Source organism: Schistocerca gregaria, chromosome 4, assembly GCF_023897955.1.
Source record: "Schistocerca gregaria isolate iqSchGreg1 chromosome 4, iqSchGreg1.2, whole genome shotgun sequence".
In the NCBI taxonomy this organism is placed as follows: Eukaryota; Metazoa; Arthropoda; class Insecta; order Orthoptera; family Acrididae; genus Schistocerca; species Schistocerca gregaria.
In genome coordinates, this window is record NC_064923.1 from 562,061,431 (window position 1) to 562,086,153 (window position 24,723).

At 40.6% G+C, this 24,723-nt stretch overlaps 1 protein-coding gene across 1 annotated transcript in view; it reads right to left on the reverse strand.

The window, feature by feature from the left end:
• The window catches only part of LOC126267953 (phytanoyl-CoA dioxygenase domain-containing protein 1 homolog), a 64,791-nt gene that overhangs the window by 19,457 nt on the left and 20,611 nt on the right, over positions 1 to 24,723 (reverse strand). Inside the window, exon 2 of the mRNA XM_049973287.1 lies at positions 2,102 to 2,245. Within this exon, the coding sequence (XP_049829244.1) occupies positions 2,102 to 2,245 (144 nt within the window). The remainder of the gene's footprint in view (positions 1 to 2,101; positions 2,246 to 24,723) is intronic.

Sequence of the window (24,723 nt, forward strand, 5' to 3'; positions counted from 1 at the left end):
GTGCCTGTCTACTGGCGCTTTCCCGCTTGGTAAGTCTTGGAATCTTTGTTTTTAATATAAGCCATCAGGGCAACACAGTCATATGCTACCATGTACATAATCACAATACAAGAAATAAGAACAGTTATTACACACAAAGAACATAATTAAATGTAACAGAGTGCAGCCTATGTATCAGTGGCTCATTGTTGTACAATGAATTGCCAGAATCAGTAAGAGCATTTACTGGAGATCTCTTGTACATAAATGTCTATATTCACTGAAATAATTATGTGTACATTGTATGTTAACCTATTTAATCACATATTTGATGTATTAAACCTTTGTATGCAAATATAATATGTACTATATCTTTGTAAAAACATGATGTTTGTAAAAGCCATCATTTGATGACTACATACAGAAAGAAATATAAATTTGAAAACTAAATAGATAGACATGGTCTCCAAAATGTAATTTTCTCTAACAATTGCCAGATAATTTTATTACCTCTCCTTTTACTCTTTCCAGCTTCCTTCTCTGTTTCTATTTCAGGTTACCTTTTCTTTGTATACACTTGGGCTATTTTGGGAGTTAATATTTTTTGGCCAAGTTTCGTCATCCAAGTCCTTCATAATTTTTACAATTATTCCCCTCTCATTTCCTCATGCACCTCATCAGTTTTTAGTTTTTAGCTTCTATCTTGAACACCTGAAGTTCATTATTAATGCCCTGCAGTTTGCATCTATGTGTTCAGTCTCTGATAGCTGCAATTCATCATCTGTGTCACATCTTTGCCATTCCAGACTTTTTCTTTCCATATACCTCCTATACTTCTTTCTTGTATCTACATCTACATCTGCATTTATACTCCACAAGCCACCCAATAGTGTGTGGCAGAGGGCACTTTACATGCCACTGTCATTACCTCCCTTTCCAGTTCCAATCACCTATGGTTCGCGGGAAGACCGACTGCCGGAAAGTCTCAGTGCGCGCTCGAATGTCTCTAATTTTACATTCGTGGTCTCCTCGGGAGGTATAAGTAGGGCTAAGAGTAAATGACTTTCATTGATAAAGCTGATTTTTTTCCTAAAATAACATTATGTAGCTTAAAAAGTCACCAAGACTTATAAAACGGTCCTTGTATGAGTCACTTGCAAAGTGATATCACAAAACAAAGTTATCTATGATTGGACAGTGAGAGATGGTGAGAGATGATCACAAACATAAGAGCCCCATTTCATACTATGTAAACAGTTCTTTACAAATTTGTACGATCCAAGAACTCTTTTTCCACAGACTGAGCATCAAATGGCAATACTCCTGCATCCTTACCTTGTGACATTCACTGAGCAGAAGTACATGTGAGGATTGCTGGCTTTGTACCCCATATTGAGATAGTAGTTCTAGCGTGTATGGCTGTCCTCTGACTGTTTTCATTTATACTGAATAACGAAGTTCTTTGCTATCATGTCGACTGTCTGTCTGCTTTTACAATCCTTGCATAACAAACAAACTCTCATAAGGGCTCTCTCTTTGATATGACACTAAAATCAATGATAACACCTGATGTATGAAACATGCAGCAGACTTCATTGTCATTCATTACCACTTACAAGTGACTATTCTGAAAGATTCTGCCAAAAATCTCAATCTTCCTTTGGAAGGTATCCACTTGTATTCTGGAACCACACTAAATGTTATTTGAACTTGAAATTTGCTTTCTGCTGCATTACCCATTTCCATCCTTTAAACTAGATGTAAACTCAACTGAAATCAGACAACATTTTTAACTTGTCATTTTATGTTTCTGCTATCCAGTTCAGGTGAATACATTTTCATCATCAACTGGATTAAGAGCAAATCATTTAAAAATAATTTTTAAATAAATGTACCTTACTATGAAGATATAATCCTCTGAAACATTTAGATGATTGTGAAAAAGTGACTGTTTAAAGATTTTTCTGTATTTGAAATAGCATTTGTAATAGCCATGTTTACGCTAGACTGGACACAAGTTTTGAAAGTTAAATATTAAGAATGTTGGATACACTGTAAATCATACTCTCAATTGCATAACAAAAAGTGTAAGAAAATACGAAAAACAAAAGTACCTGCTAACCTGCTTTGGTTGTGTTGTACTGAAAACTGTTCGAGATGATTCCTCTGGTAAGTCATCAGTAAGCTCTTCTCCCGCAGTTTTAAGTTCCTTCACTTCAGCATCAGACAAGAAATCATCCAGGATGACATACCCATCTCGTAATAACTGCAAATTGCATGCAGATGTGTGTTTAAAAAATTTAATTAATAGCTTGTTAGTTTACATGTTTGAGTGATAATATAAATTATAAACATTTTGATGTGGTATGTGTTACATTTAACAAAATTATCACATGTCTATTGTAGAGAGAGAGTGCATGCCTGCGTGCATATATGTGTTTGTAAAAAAACAAACTTTAACACATTTTATAGAAAAGGTAAATAAAGTCCATTTTTTTTTATACCACAGAAATGAGAATATTGGCATAAAGTCTAAATTATAGATTATGCTAGCAGTTAAGTTTCAGACAACATACTGTCAGACAAATGGTTTATTATTATATGCAGGTGATGCAAGGTACATCGGCACAGCAAATCTGTAAGAAGGAATGACAAGTTTAGTGTGTCCATCTGCTATGATCTGCTTGTTTTTAGATGTCATGGCTTGGAGGTGTTGGTCAATACATGAAATCGAGAATGATTTCAGCTTTGAGTCTCTAGCACTGAAGACATTGCAAAAGCAGAAGAATGGTTATCCAGATTTTACTATCTGGTCCCGATAGTAGTTCATTTTATGAAATAGGTGACAATGGAGAATAAATTACACAATAAGATGGAGTAAATGAATAAACACTTCATGTTGTAAATACTTCATATGATAGAATGAACAAATTTAAAGTCATGTGACTCTCAGTCAATCTTAGTGTTCATTGTCTTTGAAGAGTTAACCTTAATTTTAAAAGAGTCTATGAGTGTATGGTTTTATGTTGTGGAATAGATTTCTTATTTATTGTAGCTGCTGCCATCTCCACAGCAATTTTTTTTTTTTTTGTTTTTTTTTTTTTTTTTTTTTTTGTTTCTTGCATCTTCATAATCTTAGCAATGCCAGATACAGGCATAGAAGGCACCCAAGCCTGGGGCAAGGAGAACCTCCATAGCTCTAAGGAGAAGGAAAAACCATAGTGTAGTTACGTGTATTTCTTCCAAGAAAATTATTTAAATATCAGCATTACACAGGTTTTTAACAGGGTTGGAACAGACTTTTTTATGGCTGCTTAAAAAAAAAAATCGTTACAACAAATGACTTGGAGCAATCAGTGTGACAAGAGCTTCCTGGTTTAGAAGTGTCTTCCTATAAAATTTCCTCTTTTGTTGTTTATTTATCTATCATTGATAGTGTTTCTTAATAATAATAATAATAATGGTTTATTTGTCCATAATTACTTTTACAGTCTTGTTGAAGACTCAGAAAATCATTGTCTGTGTATTTTTGTGTATTGATCACTACAGTTAGAGTCTTGAAAAGGCTACAGACAGCATTCCAAGTTGTTACTACCTGTTTATAGGCTTCTCTGAATATAGAAGCTGTCTTAAGCTTTTTCACTAGTCCATTTGGATGTTTTGCAAGCCAGTTTTCTATTGATACGGACAATATGTTCTCAAAGGCAACAGAAAGTAAACATTGAGTGATTCTTTTGTTGCAATAGAAGACTATAAGAGAGAATTTTATTGTGTTGTTTTGTGCATATTTCGTCCCCTCTGTTAAATGAGTAGTGTTTGTTACCGATCTAATAATTTTGGATGTGCCTAAAAGCAGGAAGTATTACAGTTTTCTGCCATGTCACATTGTGACAGTATTGAAATAGCATTACAATGCAGTCAGAAGGGAGGGAGACAGAGATGGAGATAGAGAATGTGGGGGGAAGGGGGGGGGGGGGCGTATCCAGTAGTTGTGAAGTACATTGCCCAAAAGCTTAGCAATGTCTTGTTTATGTACTTATCAGTTATGTGAGATTACTTTCTAAATTTATATAACAATTGTTTTTGTCTATTTATTCCATACAAGTACATTTTCCAATGTCTTTAGATCTAGACATTGTAAAGAAGGAGAGAGAAACAGGGGAAGGATAATAAGGCAGAGGGAGAGAAACAGAAAGAGGGAGGGGGGTGGGGTGGAGAGACATTTTCATTTGTGCGAAGTAATAGCGTGCACTGTGTTTCCCTCGAAACTGTAATGCAGATTGTTATTTGTTGCGGATAGTTTTGCCAACAGAAGTGAAACCATCATCAAAAATGTTTATGATTTCAGATAGGTAATTTTAAGATTGCCATTATGAATACTGGAGAAATTACTACAGCATCTGTCATTTTTTGCACTAAAGCTGTTTATCACAATACAGAACACAGCAGCAAAGTTATTTATATTTTAGAGCCTTCTACCAACATAGCCTGATAGGTTCCAGTTACTTTTAATAGACAGTTAGATCATATGTTGAGTTATTGGAAACAATCTTTAGTTTGGGACTTTTTATAGGGTCTTAGCATAATGTGCAAGAATAATTTCTCTCTAGCCCATATAATGTATGCAGCCTCCTGAAATAATTGTTGAAGGGGGCTGCGCTATTGGGTAAATGACTTCAAAAACAGTTGTAGAAATCAGTGTCAAAATTATTTCACATTATTGAGGACACTGTTGTTATCATCATATATAAGCCGTATACTTTTACTGTTCCCATTTTTGCTTTTCATTTGACTAAAATTGGAACTCACTAGAAGCTGAACTAAATGGTGAAATTGGATCTGAGTTTCACAACAGATGTGCTGCAGAAAAAAAATCTGATTATGTTAGTTCTTAGGTTCGCCAGGCATGTCTTTGTATCATCAGTTTTCTTAGTTCCCTCAATGATAAGTCGAATGAGGCCAAAATCATCGAGTATCAGAGACAACATTTTCCTATTGCCATTATTTTTTATGTTTATATCCGCAATAATTCCTATATTTAAGCAGCCTCCTTTAATAAGAATATTTGCTGTCTGAATGAATTAATGGATTTTTAAGTTCAGATAAGGTGCATGGAAATTATCTATGAAGAACAGTGACTATATAAATTTAAACCAAATATGCTCTGAGTCACACATTAAATGAGGACTATGTGCATCAAGGAAAATAGCTTTCATCCATTGTAATGATAGAGGGTTTCTCTGCTTTCCCTTTTTGTGTGATGAATATGATGCAAAACACTGTGGAGAAACTGAGTGAGAGGTTCCAATCATAATTACACAACACATTTTCATCTCCATGTTCCCTAAAAAAATATAACACATTTTGTTGGGAAAGACATATGAAAAATATACAGTCTGCACTGAGGATGAAACATGTGGCATTAAAATGTGTAAACACATATAGTAACCATTTTGTTTCCCCATACTGGATAAAATTTGGTATAATTAAAAAAAAACTAAATTTTTCAATCTCTTGACAAAGAGAAACAAAATATTGTAAAAAGCTTGGACAATATCTGCTCACACAGAAGATGACTGATTCTTATAATATCTTGGCACTGCTCCAGTTAATCAGGGCTTTATTCCTCAAGTACATGTGCAGTGAATCAAAATCACAAATACTTCAGTGTATTTGAAACTATTACATTGCAGGTCTGATTAGTGGATGAGCATTTTTTAATGTAAAAGAGTCTGTTAGTTTTGAAACATGTCATGCCATAAGAATAAAATTTTGTAAGTGACACAGAAAACTTGTTATATACCAGACATTTGGTAGTTATCCCTTCAGTATATGATTAAAAACTCTGTAGTCCAGATTCATAAGGGGGGGGGGGGGGGGGGGAGCACAAGTGTCCCCCTCTTGCTCATGCCTATGGATAATTATCGTAATATTTCCTTATTTCAGAGTTTTGTACTAATTCCACTTTGACCAAAACACAACATGTAAAATTTCTTGGAGTTCAGCCAATTACTGAGTAAAAACACGGTCAACATACAGACAAACTATGAGGGTGTGCTGAAAAGTAATGCCTTCATCATTTTTATTCTATTCTCAATATTAGATGAGGTGTTATATATCATGAATATTACTGAGTTGCCTATACTGCTTTACGGACACATCCTGCAACTGTCTGCCACTAGAGGGCTCCAAATTGTAGTGTGTAATGCGGTGGTGTGTAACATATGTTGGTGCATGAAAGATTGTCAGAACACTGAAAGCACAAATTCAAAGAGTTGAACCATACACTGAGCAGCCTGTCCATCAGCATGACAATGCCAGACCACACATGAGTGCTGTGACATCTGCAACAAGTTGATGCCCAGGGTTCACTGTCATTGATCATAGGCCTTATTTGACTCCATCTGATTTTCATCTGTTTCCAAAACATGAACACCTGCAATAACTTCACTTTGATAGCGATGAGGCTGTGCAAGCACAGGTGATGCTATGGCTCTCAACAAGGGCAACATTGTACAGTAATGGTACCAAAAAATGTCTCTTGATGCAAGAAACGTGTTTGTTGCAAGGAGGACTATGTTGACAAGTAAATTTGATGACATGAAGAATAAAGATGTAGAATGTTAACGAAGTTTGTTTTACGTAAAAACACTTTAAGGGTGTTCACATAAAAAGTTTGGAGGTATTATTTTTATCAGCAGACCCTCACAATTATGTTTCGTTCTTATAAATATCTCTCATGTGCTGACATAGAAAAGAGTGTGGGGTTATTTGGCATATTTTCTCTCCCTATTGACTTGTGGGGACTCTGAACAATAATATCACTGATGGACAACGTATACATTCTCTTCTTGAGCTATAGTTAGTACACTCTGTGCTTTCATATCAAACAGATACTATGTAGTTTACCAAGTGGAAATAAAACTGTGTTGGTAATAATTCATTAATGTATCATCTATAATGTGAAAATGCATCACACTGGTACCCTGAGTCATGAATACGTGAGTTATGTTCATGATCATCATCATCCGCATCCATGAGATGCTTACTACACCATCGTTTTGCCAAACATTCGACATACCTGTACACTGATGCGAACGCCACCGATGTATGAAGCAACATTGGCTAGTGACAGAGTGAAAATTTTGATCAACCTCAAGTTACTAGTGCATCTTGTGTGTTGACAATGACAATTTGCAACAATAGTTACTCAACAGGTTTGACAGTAGGAACAATACATCAGTGCTCCATGTATACATCAACGCAAGTTCTCACTATATCGAAAATTTCTAGAGACAAAACATTGACCGCCCATCACATTGCTGATGCACAACAACAGGTTTCCACTCCCACATTGTAAATCAACATCCATCCGATGACGATTACCACTAGCACTGTCCTCAACGGCATAATTTCACCAGTCAACCATGGTTTTTATTGTGCATTTCAAGCTTCCACGGACTCATCTTAGGCAGCATTTCATATCAAGACAGAACAGCAGCAACTGACAAACAATTATGGCACCATATTGCCATCACACCACAGCCACTGTCTGGCGGACGGCACAGCAACTACATACCACAACATGCGACATGCATGTAAGGTGTGAGCACACCATGCCTCCTCACAAGGCCAAACATAAGTTCCCACCATTCTGCACAGATGACATGATGTTATGGTTTGCTACAGCTGAACTTTTTTTGCACACCAAGACATTACAGATAATTCAGAAAAAATCATCGCTCTGCTGTGTCACTGAGGTCAGCACACCAAACTAGCGAGTGATGTCATCCTGTCACCACCATCCTCCAATACACATGAGACACTGAAACGAGTAATTCAGAGAAGACTCACACACCCACTGGAACAAAATCTGTCTCAAGTGCTGTATGAAGCATGCCTTGGTGATAGCACTTCATCAAAGCTATGGTGCCGCCTTCAGCACTTGACTGATACAGAGGTCAATAATGCTCACACTTTGTGGGCTACCTGACTCATACAACTGCCAACTCTGGTCCAGACAGCACTGATAGCCCATGAGCAGCAACCGGCCGAAGACATACTCACATTAGCCAACAGAATATATGCCCATGTGCATCAGGACAACCATCACCGAGATGGTCTGCCACATGAAACATGTCACACCACAACATTGGTTCATGACAACTGCTACAGCATGATGGCTAAATCATCCCAGCACTATCTATGTTCAGCTGTGACAACAAACAGCCATGGCTGAATTGGACAATGCTGATGCTGCATGGTGGTACCACTGCACATATGATGCACAAGGCACAAAAATGCTGATATCTGTGCTGGTGTCCAAACTCTGCCTGTGGGCAGGAGTAGACACACTCGCCCACCGTGTTACAAGTTGCCTTCTGACTATGACTACCCCAACAGGAGGTAGACGCAGTTTTATCACAGACGTTTTAGACAACACCCACTTCCTGACAGACACAGTGTCTGACATCAGTATACTCCCACAACACCTCACCTCAGTGCCATCCACTTCAGTAGCTCTGGACATCCTGGCCACCAATGATGTTCCTATATGGGTATGCAGCACCAAGATGAGAACAGTGACTTTCACCAATGGAGTACAATGCACTTGGACTTTCTACATAGCTGATGTAATGCAAATAATTCTTGGGGTGGACTTCTTGTGACACTTCAAACTTTCCCCTGACTTGCAATGGTCTGCATGGTACCACCACGATTCACATGCTGTCATCAGTGCTGCACCTAATGATAATACAACATTGGGATATATTGCCCATCCCCCACATCAATACCAACTAATGCAAGAAACCTTTGCTGCATTGGATAAGCTGACTACAAACCACTTACAGCTCCTGGATGCGCATCAAGAAAACCACTCATTGCGCCAACTTCAGTCACTTATATAGGAGCTCAACATGGCCCAAGCTACAATTGATGTAATCAAACAGCAGTGCACACACTAATTTGTAGGACTTGAGCCTCCTCGTCGACTGCGCCAGGACCACCTCCTAGCCAAGCTGAGCAGACAAGTCAACTCAGGTATGTATTTTTCACTCTGCCACCACCTCCTAGCTAAGCTGAGCAGACAAGTCAACTCAGGTATGTATTTTTCCCTTTATCTCACATGCCTCCCTGTCTGGCACCATTGTCCCCTCAATAGTGTAGTTGTGTACCATATGGAATTGAACTGTTCATAGGACTAGCATTACAACAGAACCTGCAGTAAGACACAAGGCATGTAGACTAGATCCTCAAAAACTCAATGCTGCAAAAGCAGTCAATCAAATGATACCATATGGTGTTCTTCAACAATCTGACAGCCTGTGGGCTTTGCAAATAAAAGTGGTTCAGTCCACATGTGCAGTGATTATTGTACACTGTATAACTGAACTGTGCGTGATTTCTACCCAGTACCAAACATTCTGGATTTTACCCACAAACTAGTAGGGGCTACTGTGTTCTCCATCATTGACTGCAAGGAAGCATACTGCCAGAGACTTATGCACTTGGGTGATATTTTGAGTTCTTGGTAATGCCATATGGACTCCAAAACACCATGCAGATGTGGCACTGTTTCATCAACAGTGTGCTTTTTAATGTCCCCAACTGCTATGCTTCCATAGACAATATGTCAGTGTTCTCTAAAGACAATGAAGCAAATGACAGACACCTCAAACAAGTTCTTGATGCATTAGACCAGGGGTTCCCAACAAAATTTTCTCGAGGACCCTCTCATCGAACATGACTGGTACCTTGTCGTATCACAGTATCAAGTACCTAAAAAAGCCAAATTAAATTGAGCTTAAAACTTTTTAAATTTAGTCACTATTGTTATTATTAAATTTTTGATTATTGCTCAAAATCTTTGCCTTTAAAATCTGGGTGTTTAGTACAACAAACTCCTTAAAAAAATAAAAATAGAGTATGAACTGAAAATGAAAGAAAAAAATTAAAACTGAGTGTATTGGTCTTTCAATTGTACTACTCTTGAGACTGCATTGAGTAGACATGTGTGAAAAATAAGAAAACAATAATTTCATACAAGGTACTATTTATTTGAAAAAAAAAGTTACAACAGAGTATTCCATCAGAAGCGGCCAAAACAAAAATCTGTTATCATATGAAATATATTTAATATATTTTTTTTCTAATAGCATCTTGCAGACCCCTCTGGCATAGCTCGCGGACCCCTGGGGGTCCACGGACCACCTGTTGGGAACCACTGCATTAGACAAAGCAGGGGTCAAAATCAACAAGGGCAAACTATTACTTCACCAGAAGCAAGTCACATTTCTAGGATATTCTGTCACGACTTGACATATACATCTGATGGACGACTGGTTGGTGCTCGTACAAAATCTTCATATCCACAAACACTCTATGACATTCAGCAGTATCTCAGCACCCTAAATTTTTACTGGTAAAACATCCGACATGAAGCGGACATCCAGGGACTGAAGACATGCAAGTGGCTTTCGCACTTGCAGTTGACAGTTTGGTTTCAGAGCTGGTTTTAACCCACCCAGTGCTGGGTACACCTCTTACAAACACTACTGATCCCAGTGAGGTAGCAGTAGGGGTGGTACTACAATTCATCAAAAAGTGGGTGAAACTACTCTGGTGTTTCTCCAAAAAGCTCTCAAAAACCCAAACACAGTATTCTGCATTTGACTGAAAACTTTTAGCTATCCATGAAGCCGTCCACTATTTCACTGAAGAATTGATGTGCGAGTGGTTGTCATTTATACAGACCACAAACAGGTCATGGACACAATTTGACACTGATAGACATTTCTCTGATACAGTTTAGATACTTGGACTATATTTCTCAATTTACTATGGACATCCACTACTTACAGGGAGCAGGTAATACTGTGGCGGTCTACTTTTCATGGGTTAATACCCTGTTGCTTCACCTCGACTATCTCCAAATGGCATGGGAACAGATTTTGGATCCATTGATTATGGTGCTCGCCTCTGACCTGGTGACCAGTTTGAGGATTGATCAATGTAAGTTACCAAAGATGGATGCACCTCTACTCCATGATACTTTGATTGGGAAGCAATGGTCTCTGGTTCCAGTGTCATTTTGTGTAGTCATCTTTTGGTCATTGAACAATCTTTCACATCCAGAAATATGGTCCACAACAAAGCCTGTCAGTGACTGCTCTGTATGGCCACGCTTTAAAAAAGAGTGCAAAGTATGGACAGGCTCAGCACTGCCTGTCAACAAAGCAGAGTTGGCAGATCATGACCCACAACCATTACCAGAACTACTACAAGTGGTTCAGAGAAGAATTCAGTACATTTCCATCCCATTGCTATAGCCCCACGCACCACCGCCTAACTTTGTACGCAACACACTGGCCATGATGCAATTTGTCATGCTGTGTAATGACATGGTCGACCAGCACTCACACCACCCTCTCATACAAGGGTCCATACTGAGTCATCAACCACGACAAAACCTTCTGAATTGAGATCAACAGAAACCGACAACAGTGGTCATCAATCGTTTGAAGCAGGCGTGGACCCTGGAAGAACTCTTCAATGACTCCACACCACTTTCATTGCCACTGCCCACATTGATGGAATGTGAATGACCAGTGGCACTCACGCTGTGGCCGACAACGGTGGATGACAAAGTGTCACCTCCCACCTCAACATTTGGCTGACCACGGTGCTGCTCACAACACCTCAGGATTATGAATTCACATAAGCGGTGGCAGTTATTTATCACTCCACCCGTACTCCGCACTCCATGGGGAGGCTCTGTGGGGACTCTGAAAAACAATATTGCTGACAGATGATGCATACACTATCTTCTGGAGCCATAGTTAGTACACTCTGTCCTTTCATATCAAATGGACGCCATTTATTGTACTAAGAGGAAATAAAAAACAGTGTATACAGAATGCAGTGGAGGTGGTAATAATTCACTATTGTATCATCTAGAATGTGAAAATGAGCCATAGTCTTATGCAGTTCTCTCAACACATTGATTGGAATAGTCTTTAACTTATCACAGCTACGATCTACCATTACTGAAGTTACCATGAAGGTCATTATAAGTGTAGTAGTCAAAAAGCTTCCTCAAGTGAAGAGACCAGTTATGTGTGAAGTGCTGAGCACTCATCGCAAACACGTGTACTAGACTGTAGATAAGAGGAGGGCTATTTATTTGTAAGTGAATCTAATTTAGGTTAGAAAATGTCTAAATACATGTATTCATTTGGTGCGACGCTACAATCTATTATGAACTATCATACACTCGTGAAAGGGGCACATCCATAAAGTTTGTGTCTCGGATAGCACATATCTTTTGGTGGATGCAAGTGCTTCTATATTTTCCTATATTAAGCAATTATTACACAGGTTCTTGATTTCTTGCCATTTTGCACCCATATTTCAACCTTCAAGACCAGAACAATCTGCTATAGTGGACATTGTGTGATTTATTAAGATTTTCAGTAGTAAACAATTCATCACATGAACTGTGTTTATCCCCTATCATTAACAGTGACTCAGGAAGAGTGTTGACGCTCATAGTCATCTATCTCGCCCAAGCTCCTTCTCTGCTCCGAACAGCCTTGAACTCAATTGTTATGGATTCTAGACACACCACTGTTAAGAACCTCACACATTGTTTGTTGTTTGCACTGTATTGCTACCTTCAGAAGTTATGCTTAGGACCAGTTTAAGGTCATAGAGGGCCCATAACACTGATGAAGTAGCGAGCCCCCGATCAGTAATATATTCTCATTTTTTTAAATTTTTATAGTTTGTTATTTAAAGTCCATATAACATGTAAAGGCAGGCAGAGGTTTCAAGATAGCGGTCATGAGGGTTCATGACACCCCTTCAGCAACTTTTACTAAGATGTTTATACTTTTACATATACACCGATATTCAAAATTTATGGACAAAAATAACTTTCACATTGTGTGTCCCTGCCAAATAACAGAGCTCGATGGAACTTGAACCATGTATACAGTGTGTCCCAAAATCATGTATACACTCTTTGAAACAGAATCTCTCTTCAATTAAAGGAAACAGAAATACAGTTTATATGGGTAATAATTTAGAAGGCGGTGAAAACATAACAATGCTTTCTTTTGTTCCAGATTTGTCAGCAAACATGGCGTTATCATTGGAACAATGGAAATGGGTGCTAAAGTGTTACTGGAAAACAGAGAGTGTGAATGCGGTACGCAGACATTGGAGAGTTTAATTTGGAACACCACCACTGACAAGAGTAACAATTACAAGAATCAGAGATAAGTCTGAAGTCGAAGGAACGGTGCACCATATGAAGAAGGAACACAGCAGAAAGGGATATAGTGGATGAAAGGCTGGCCACTGTGGCCTAGCAGTTCTCGGCGCTTCAGTCCGGAACCGCGCTGCTGCTACGGTTGCACGTTCGAATCCTGCCTCCGGCATGGAGGTGTGTTCTAAGTCTAGGGGACTGATGACCTCAGATGTTAAGCCATAGTGCTCATAGCCATTTGTACCATAGTGAACGAAAGAGACATTCAACAGACAATGAAAGTGTTGATGCAGCAATCTAGGCATACACACGATCTCTGAAGAAACCTGTGAGGCAATGCTCTAGTGAGACTGGGATCTGCAGAAGCAGTGTTCATACAATTTTGCGGTCTCAGAACATTAAGCCTTACATTCCAAGACTTCTCCATGCTCATAATGGGAATGATCCTGAAAGGCGAAGCAAATTTTGTGAGTGGTTCAGTAACAGGTGTGAAGAAGAGCAAAGTTTCCAAGATTGAATTCTTTGGTTAGATGAAGCGATGCTGAAACAAGATGGAACAATTAACCGCCATAATTGCGTGTACTGGGCCAGGGAGAATCCATACATAACCGAGAAAAGGCATGTTAACCTACCAGCAGTAACAGTCTTGTGTGGTCTGTCTTCTAGAGGGTTAACTGGGTCGTACTTCTTTGACAACACTGTCATGGGCGACTCATACTCGGAAATGTTAGAAATGATAACTCCTGGTCTTAGCGTTGTGTTTGGAAATGAAGATTGTTACTTTCAACAGGATGGGGCGCCACCTCACTTTCACTTGGATGTGAGGGCATTTCTCAATCTTACATTCCCCGCCAGATGGATAAAACGAAGAGGGAGTGTGGAGTGTCCCACTCGATCTCCAGATTTAACTTCTCTAGACTTCTTTCTGTGGGATACTCTCAAGAACACAGTTTACACTGCGAGACCACACGCAATGGATGATCTTAGAGAGAAAATTGAGCAAGCCTGTGATGCTATTCCGTTGGAAACAATGAAGTTGGCATGTCGCTCAGTCGTAAGTCGTCGTCAACGGTGTATTGCGATGGACGGACATCAGTTTGAACATTTACCACCTTAAGTCGGACCATGAGGCACCTAACACCACTAAAATTGCATTTCTAGCCCCTTTCATTAAAGAGATGTTCAGTTTCAAAGAGTGTATACATTATTTTGGGACACCCTGTAGAAAGAACTGCTATAATATGGTACAGCAGGTAACTGAAAGAAATACACAATGAGACGAACAGAAATGACACTTTCATTCAAGGACAAGAGGACAACAATTACTCTGAAGTCACCATGATTACTTTTGTCCCCTGGACATTACAGAAGATGGGATATGGCTCTTAATAAAATGTGTGTTCACCACAAATGGTAATGCTTCCTGCGAAGTTCTTCCACAGTGGCCACAAGACTGGTAAAAGAGCTTTTGTGGTAAGACACTCCATTCTTCCAACACCACGGTCAGATTATCATTGGTGCATGCGGACTTGCTGTAATACATCTCCATAACGTATCCCACGCATGTTCGATGGAGTGTTACTTGGGGGAACAGGAGGCCAGTACCTTCGCCGAATATCCAGTCATTCCGATAGCTCCTCCATCTACGCTGTTTGATGTGCTCGCACATTGTCATCCATAACAATGAGGTCAGGGCCGAATCTACCACTGAAAAGATGCACATAGGGAAGGAGTACAGTGTCACAATAACATTAATGGTGAGTGTATTGTGGTCAAAGATTCGGAAATCAGTATGTCCATGCAACATTATGCCTCCCCACATCGTAACACCTGCACTACCAAGATGATTATGTTTGACACTGTTCCTGGCTGCATTACATGACTCCACCTCTCGCCATATGGGCTTATGGTCAGAGTCACTACTGAGACTGAATCTGCTCTCGTCCGAGAAGAGCATGTGACCGCATTTCTCATTTATCTAGCCCCTACGATCTTGGCACCATTGCAAACAGTGCCGCCGATGAATAGATGTCAATGGAACACAACATATTGGTAGTCGAGCAAGCTGTGGAGTGTAAGACTCTGTGCCTTGCAGTCTTTTTAAATGTGGTTGCAATTGTCTGATGTGTATCCCTTCTTGCCTCTTGCACAGTGTAGTGGTATTCGGCTTCTATAGTTGACTATGGCTGCCCACCTCTTCTCCCCATGCATGTGAAACGAAGCTGTGACCAGTACCAAACTTCGTCCTTCTTCCAGGTTCCCGATAATTCATCCCCAATTGAAATCACCCAGATGTTGTCTCCAGACCATGTTGTAATGAAGAATCCCGCGACAGTGCATCGCCGCTTTCGCTGACTGACACTCAGTGTCTTTTACCGTTCTCTCGACTGCGCCGTGTTGCCGGGCCAGCCCCATTTGGTGCTATAATCAGGCCGACCTCTCGGTATGTGACGTCCAGTTTACTGTGCAAGACTGGGAGACGTCTGGCAACATGCTTCAGCACCTCCAATTATTTCCATCGAGTTGCTAATACGTTATGTTGTATTTAGCCGGCTACTGTAGCCGAGCGGTTCTAGGCGTTTTAGTCCGGAACCCCGCTGCTGCTACGGTCGCAGGTTCGAGTCCTGCCTCCGGCGTCGATGTGTGTGATGTCCTTACGTTATTTAGGTTTAGGTAGTTCTAAGTCTAGTGGACTGACGACCTCAGATGTTAAGTCCCATAGTGGTTAGAGCCATTTGAACCATTTTTGTTGTATTTAGCTCGCTTGTAAGTTTTGCACAGCAGTGTATAAATTTCTAAATTTTTCAGCTAGTTTGCGGAGAACAGAGTATCTTCTCAAAAATGGCTAGAAACTTTTTAAAATTACAAACTTGAATTGAAACAGTTTCGTTCTTGAGGATTAGCCCACGTGAACTGGTTTGCGACCTGACTGGCTGTAGAAAACATTCCAGCCAAGATACCCATTCTCTGGTTGCCAAAATGTGCTGCCAGCAAACCCTTTTCCAGAACTGAGCCCTAGACTAGCGCTTTTGTGAAGGGAACATGAAACTTAATTTCTCCAATTTAAGCACAAATAGATGGTATGCACATTAGTTAACAACACTGGAAGACTGGACAAATCTTCATATTGTCAAATACCTAGGTTTTATTCGGTCCTAGTCGTTCGAATCTGGGGCACATGCTCTGTGAGTTGAAAGACTAGTGTAAGCTCTGTTCCGAGTTTTTACCATCATTCGAATTGCCGCAGTTGCAGGCGCTATCTTGCAGTCTCAAAATTGCTTATAAATATGAGTAATTGCAGCTCACGTTAGAATGCGTCATACTAAAAATTCATATTGCTTAGCCCTCTGGATAAAACAAAATTTCGTGACACAATCTGAAATGCTGTGCCGCAAAGCAAAACCTTGGGGGACACCTGTCAGGTGGGCCTGATCTATCTACGCTGAAAGCTGACAACCTAACATTACGACATTCAGCGGGAGTGAATGAGTATACATACGTATCTGAATGTATTAAACATTAAATCAAGAAGACTTAACAGATCCGTTGAAACATGATAGATGAATGTATTATACAGCCACACTGTAGATGAAAGAAACATAAAACAGAAGTAGGCCTAAGAGAACAAGATTATCATTAAGCTTAAACCAAACGAACAGCTGTCAAGCCTTTCGGAGTATTCTCGTTGTCCGACTTCACCCCTACAACGTTAGCTGCTACAGAATTGGGCGAGAGAAGTTCTCTCTGACAGTTGAAATGGGTTTGGCGCACCTGGTTTGCGCGTCTATCTCAACTAATCGCAGAGTGCGATTTTGTATATGTTTCTATAGCAACGTTCACGAAGCGGGCAACGCCGCTGAATTGTAGCCCTATAGGCGACTATCGTTTTCACCTGAAGCCATTTGGCTTTGTAGATGGAAACTAGCAACGGCTCTGCCAGGTGCCAATGATAATCATTCGCCAACTGTACTATGAGCTACATAAACAAGTGATTTTTTGCAGTTGTTTATTAACTCTGTAAAGCACATAATCTGTCAACTATACTGGATCGCAAGTTTGTAATAATGCACAGCAGACAAGAGTGGAACAGAATGTACAAATGAATCTCTTGTACCAATTTATAGTAAGTAAAACTTATTAAATGACGTAGAATGACGAGTGTTCGAAAATGGGCACAATTTTTTGTCGATGGTGTTTTATTTCCATTGCTTTTGAATTACGTCTACATCTACATTTATACCCCGCAAGCCACCCAACGGTGTGTGGCGGAGGGCACTTTACGTGCCACTGTCATCATCTCCCTTTCCTGTTCCAGTCGCGTAGGGTTCGCGGGAAGAACGACTGCCGGAAAGCCTCTGTGCGCTCTCGAATCTCTCTAATTTTACATTCGTGATCTCCTCGGGAGGTATAAGTAGGGGGAAGCAATATATTCGATACCTCATCCAGAAACGCACCCCTCGAAACCTGGGCAGCAAGCTACACCGTGATGCAGAGCGCCTCTCTTGCAGAGTCTGCCACTTGAGTTTGCTAAACATCTCTGTAACGCTATCACGCTTACCAAAAAACCCTGTGACAATACGAGCCGCTCTTCTTTGGATCTTCTCTATGTCCTCTTTCAACCCGACCTGGTACGGATCCCACACTGATGAGCAATACTCAAGTATAGGCCGAAAGAATATTTTGTAAGCCACCTCCTTTGTTGGCGGACTACATTTTCCCGCCTTACCAACAATTAACTTTATATGATCATTCCACTTCAAATCGTTCCGTACGCATACTCCCAGATATTTTACAGAAGTAACTGCTACCAGTGTTTGTTCCGCTATCATATAATCATACAATAAAGGATCCTTCTTTCTATGTATTCGCAATACATTACATTTGTCAATGTTAAGGGTCAGTTGCCACTCCCTGAACCAAGTGCCTATCCGCTGCAGGTCTTCCTGCATTTCGCTGCAATTTTCTAATGCTGCAACTTCTCTGTATACTACAGCATCATCCACGAAAAACCGCATGGGACTTCCGACACTATCTACTAGGTCATTTACGTATATTGTGAAAAGCAATGGTCCCGTAACACTCCCCTGTGGCACGCCAGAGGTTACCTTTACGTCCGTAGAACGGATGATCGCGCGCACATATCCCTAGACAGCAATACTGTTTTTATTTCCGAACTGCTTACGGTTAATCTTCAGTGGAAAAACTCAGCTGTGCGAGTTGGTGCCTATGGTACGAGTTACCACGTGCTGTATGGATTACCCGCCTCTAATTACGTATCATATTTTCGTTACTTGTACTTATTGAGAGAGAACACTATAGAGAGGCAACAGAGTGAAGCAAACTGAACACCTCGCCGCCATGTTTTGGGAAGTACGATACCTTGCGTAAAACGTGTACGAAATCAAAGTTAAAGTTAAACACGTGGAAGTTCCTTCTGCTCTGGAAAGACGGCGTCAGTAGTAGTGCAGCTTCACGTGCAACAGCATTGGACGGCGAACAGAGATGTCACAGTATAGGACGAGGTTTAGGCGTTCCTGCCAGACGTTGTATAAGCTCATTGACAATATAAAAGTGACCTTGAGTAGTTCCGTTGGAGCGCAAGTTGTTCTGCGAGAGCCGTCCGTGTTTTGCGGGTGTGTTCTTAACTTTACACAAGAGCAGAATGATAAAAATCAACGTGGTAACGGTTGGATGACTGCTGCAGTGTTCGTTATTCAGGAGATACAATGAAGACCGTCGCAGATCTGGAGGCATTTAATTTCAGAAATGTTATTGCTTATCACACCTTTCAAGTAGCCGAGGTGTTCAACAGGGACAAAACCACTAACAGATAACTTTTTTCAACAGTCCTCACTCGAAAGAAAGCTATATTTGTAGTTTAGTTGCTTTTGTGTGCGCAGTTATATGACGTGCAGATGTTAGGCATGATTTCGAAAAGATATTCAGTTGCAGTGTATCTTACAAATTCATACATGTACTATTTCGCTTTTAAAACTACGACGGAATGAAATGGCACTTAATAGTACAGAGTGGCACCGCAAGGAGCGCTAAATTACGCGCCGCGGTCTCAAAGTATTGTATTAAACCGACATCTCATTTCTACGTTTCAAAGATATTCTACTTTCTAAAACTAATTCAGTGTCCGGAGTCGTGTTATAATTTTTTATTTGTACCAAGCCATGTGCCACAGGAAGTAGACAAATTCTGTCACAGTCGCTGGATACGTATATGGCTCATTGTTGTTTTATTTGTTTTCCCTTGAGTTATGGAATTTTTTTGTAAATGGATTCATTAAATACAATAGCTATAAATATCACCGAATTAGAAGCAATGCATTCTCATCATGTCGAAAGCTGAACCATATTGTCAACATTTATGGGTACGAGGACGCGATGAAAATGTTGATGTAAGTCTATCATTTAACAAAATACCACCTGAGCCAATGTGGAAAACGGTAGCATTTTTTATTTTAACGATCTTTGATGACTAAGACTGGTCTCCAAGGCACGTGCCAGCATCGTTGCAAAACGAGAGTGGCAAAATGCGAAGCTGCCAGCGTTGCGGTGCACTGCTGCTGCTACCTCATTCGTTTGGCTGCTGGCGCATGAGTTGCTGACACCACGCCAGCGATTCGTCGTGGACAACTCTGCTTCTTCCTTCACGTCCTGCCGAGACGATGTATTATTCGGTGTCTGCTGCTCAAATGTTATTAGGATCATGTGTTATTTGTTTAATCAGTGTACCAACATTTAAGTTCAAGACTAAATTACCGTACATTTGGTTATTTTCGAATAAGAAACTTTTGCTCGGTTATGTTAGCGGGCTTCGCGGCTTGAATAGGTTTCTATAAAATTCTTATTTGTGAACCATGTCATATAGAAAAATGATTATGCAGTAGGGCCTATTTCGTCCCCTATCGCAGATAGACTTCAGCAGGGTGTATATTACCCACCAAGATTTTGAACTCTGCTGAAAATCGGCTTTATCAGGGTCTACAAAAGTGGTCGAAACATTGGTTTATCATCCTACAATATTACGCATTCTAGAACCTAGATGAGTTGTATGCAAAATAAGACTGCTAATGCGTATGCCTGACTGCTGTCATACACCGGAATGGAATTTTCACTCTGCAGTGGAATGTGCGCTGATATGAAACTTCCCGGTAGATTATAACTGTGTGGCGGACCGAGACTCGAAATCAGTACCTTTGCCTTTGGCAGAAGAATGTTGTACCGATTGAGCTAACCAAGCACGACCCACGACCGTTCTTCACAACTTTACTTCCGTCAGTCCTCATCATCTACCTTCCAAAATTCAAAGAAGCTCTCCTGCGAAACTTGTGAGGGATTAGCACTTCTGGAAGAAAGGATATTCCGGAGACATGACTTAGCCACAGCCTGGGGGATGTTTCCAAAATGAAAGTTTCACTCTGAAGCGGAATGATGAGTTCACTGAAACTGTTGAAGTTAAGGAAAGATTTAGATTTCTTAAATAATATTCCTTTCTCTTGGAAGGCAAACATTTCCTAGCTTAATGCTAAACAGGCTACGAAAAACCTTAAGGTGACGTATCACACGGAGTAAAGTGAAATTAATGTAAGATTCCAGCGGACTATTAACAACCAATAGCAGTCAAGCTCAAGTATAAGGAGTAATAAACAACACATGGCGCAAGTTGTCGGCCACTGCGGCTCGAGTTTCTCGTCTTCAGTTTCAACAAAATAACTTTTAAAATTATTCTTAAAACAAAAGGAAAAGAACTGTGAGGGGGGGGGGGCGTGAAGAAAAGGGAAATTCAAAAAAATATTGACCATACTAATACGTATATGCCAGGTTATTGCATAATTATATAGTGTTGATAAACACAGCGCTGAAGGAAACAACAATAATCTCAGGAGCATCGAATACTCTTCTATCTCAGAAACAACAGCAGGACCAAATTTTGCCCCTGCCTCATCTATGGTAAAGCGCACACCAACTAGAAGTTGTTTGAGCCTTCTGACAACACTATAACTGCAATGGAAGGATTCTATTTATTTCCTCCCATATTTCTTGTTGCAACTAAAGTAATCCGGGTGTTTCACAGCCTTTTATGGTGTTGCACTATCGTGAATTAGAAATGTGGAGATGTGGAGACACTGAGCCTTCCTTCAGCCGACATTGTCGACGTTACGATGGCACGTGTTCGGGGTTCTCTCTCTCTCTCTCTCTCTCTCTCACACACACACACACGCGCGCGCACACACACACTCTCCATTGATGTTTATATTCCTCTTCATTGCAGTTCTGCGATTTGAAAATCTCTTTAAATGCTGCAAGAAATGGATCTCATTACGTGTAGTTATCTTCTCTATTTTTTTATTTTTTAAATTAAAGGTATTAATTTTCTGTGCGCAGGCGCAGCGGTATTGCAGGAGATCCTTAACGAATTTACGTGCGCAGAAATCAATTCGTTGATTTACATTTTGTCGAAACCGTGTCAAATGCGTTCTCAACATGTATAGACCCAAGATGAACTCGTGGTTTATACCCATTCTATAAAATTGTTTGCAGTCGTAAGGTGGTCCATCATATCATATCTTCCCATAAAACTAGCATGTTCTCTGTGTTGGTTAAAAATTACCGTTATTTTTCTCCAGATTTCGACGAAATGTGTATTCCGACAGCCACTTTTTGGCATGTGGCGGAGGGTGCTTTGTGTATGCCCCCCCCCCTTTTTCCTGTTACGGTCGCAAACGGTGAATGGACAGAATGATACTTGAGAGCTCAAATGTCCCTAATTTTTCATTCACGATCTTTTCGTGAAATGTGTGTAGGCGGCAGCACCATATTAGCTGACTCTTCGAGGTACGTACGCTATCGGAATTGTATCAGTAAACTACATCTTGATGCCCAACGCCTCTCCTGGGGAGCTACTAGACATAGCAGTACGAACGATTGGTGATTGTTGAAGGGAGACCAAATGATCGCCAATACGTAGTTAGAATGGTAAACCCTCCGAAATGAAGTCTGACTCTGCAACGGAGTCTGAGCTGATTTGAAACTTCCTGGTAGATTAAAACTGTGTGCAAAACCAGGACACGCGTTTCGGAGGCAAGTGCTCTACTGACAGCTATCCAAGTACGGTTCACGACATGCCCCCATAGCCTTTCATGATAAACCCTGTTGTCAGACCATTCATGACCTGGGTACCAATTACCATACTCCAACAGGATAATGCAAGGCCAATGCAGTTCACACCACACACGCTTTGAGGAACTTATGAATACTTGACTGGCATGCCTGGTCCCTGGTTTATCAGCCATAAAGCATGTCACAGACGCGATGGTCGTTGGTTTATCACCCATAAAGCATGTCACAGACGCGATGGTCGTTGGTTTATCACCCATAAAGCATGTCACAGACGCGATGGGCAGACATAAACTTTCATCCCAGTCCTCAGCCAGCAATCTTCCTAAAGTGACGCAGCATATACGAGTATGTCAGCCGTGACAAGAAATTCCTCAAGGTATCATTCAATAGACCTATTCTTGCCCATAGGGGGCACATCTCAAACTGATGATGATGGGCAACTGTTCTAAATGGAATGGAAGTTTGTCCATTTTATACTTGTTATGTGATGAATATATACACAAAGCTTGATGCCTATAGAACTGGCGCTTCATGGTACAACAATTTTCATTTCCGACAGTGTATATTCTCTAAACACTCATGGCAATCACACCGAACAGATACACGAAAGACCCAAAACATACAAATGTGAAATTTGTCAATATGAACGAGGTTTATACTCTCCCTTAGACGCCTCTCTGTGAACCCATCAATACGAGTAACTGTTCCTATATTTTACTTGATGTTACATAACAACTAATTAAGCTGGACTTACTCTATTAATGTTTTGAATATAGTTGCACTCAGCAGTTTATCAATAGGAATATACACTGAGTTGACAAAAGTCATGAGATACTTTCTAATACCGTGTCGGACCTTCTTTTGCCCGGCGTAGTGCAGAAACTCGACGTGGCAGGGTTTCCACAAGTCGTTGAAAGTGCCGTGCAGAAATATTTAGCCTTGCTGTCTCCATGGCCGCCCATAATTGTGAGTCTTCAAGGTGCAGGATTTTGTGCAGGAACTGACCTTTTTTATGTCTCGTGTCGGGCGATCTGGATGGCCAAATCATTTGCTCGAATTGGCCAGAAGGTTCTTCAAACCAATAGCGAACGATACTGGCCCGGTGGCATTACGTGTTGTCATCCATAAAATATCCATCGTTGTTTATGATGCACAAGGTTGTAAATGGTCCCCAAGTATCGAACATAAACATTTCCAGTGAAACATCGGTTCAGTTGGACCAAATGATCCACTCCATTCCATGCAGACACAGCCCACACCATTATGGAACTGCCACCAGCTTGCACAAGGTCTTGTTGACAACTTGGGTCCACAGCTCCATGGGATCTGCGAAACACTCGAATCCTACTATCACCTTTACCAATTGAAATCAGAACTCATCTGACGTGGCTACAGTTTTCCAGCCGTCTAGCGCCCAACCGATATGGTGACGAGTCCAGAAGAGGCTCTGCACGGGATGTCGTGTTGGTCGTCTGCTGCCACAGCCCATTAACGGCAAAATTCGCCGCACTGTCCTAAAAGATACATTCGTCGTAAGTCCCACACTGATTTCTGAGCCTATGTCACTCAGTGTTGCTTGTCTGTTAGCACTGACAACTCTATACAAACGCCGCTGCTCTAGGTCGTTAAGTGAAGGCCGTCGGTCACTGCGTTGCCTGTTGTGAGAGGTAATGCCCAAAATATGTTCTTCTCGGCACACTGTAGACACTGAGAATCTTGGAATATTCAATTCCCCAACGATTTCCGAAATGGAATGTCCCATGTGTCTAACTCCACCTACCATTCCGCGTTCAAAGTCTTAATTCCCGTCGTTTGCGCGTAACCACGTTGGAAACCTTTCCACATGAATCGTCTGAGTACAACTGACAGCTCCGCCAATGCAGTTCGCTTGAATAACTTGTGTACGCGATGTCCCTTTTATACCTTGTATTGGCGCTGCGGTCATGGACTGTGCGGCTGATACCGGCGGAGGTTCGAGTCCTCCCTCGAACATAGGTGTGTGTGTTTGTCCTTAGGATAATTTAGGTTAAGTAGTGTGTAAGCTCAGGGACTGATGACATTGTCAGTTAAGTCCCATAAGATTTCACACACATTTTTTTACCTTTTATTCGTGATGCTAGCGCCATATCTAAGTGTACTGATAGCAAACGATATGTTATACCTGACAGTATGGTATGAAATGAAAGTTGTATATCGTACAGTATATCCTGATTACTTGTTTTATCTACAGGTCTGAGGATGGCTCATGTAAACCGAAACCGACGATTCAAACAAATTAAAGCAGTCTAGACGGACAACAAAATCAGTTTTTCAACGACTGCATATCTTCTCAGAGGATATTAT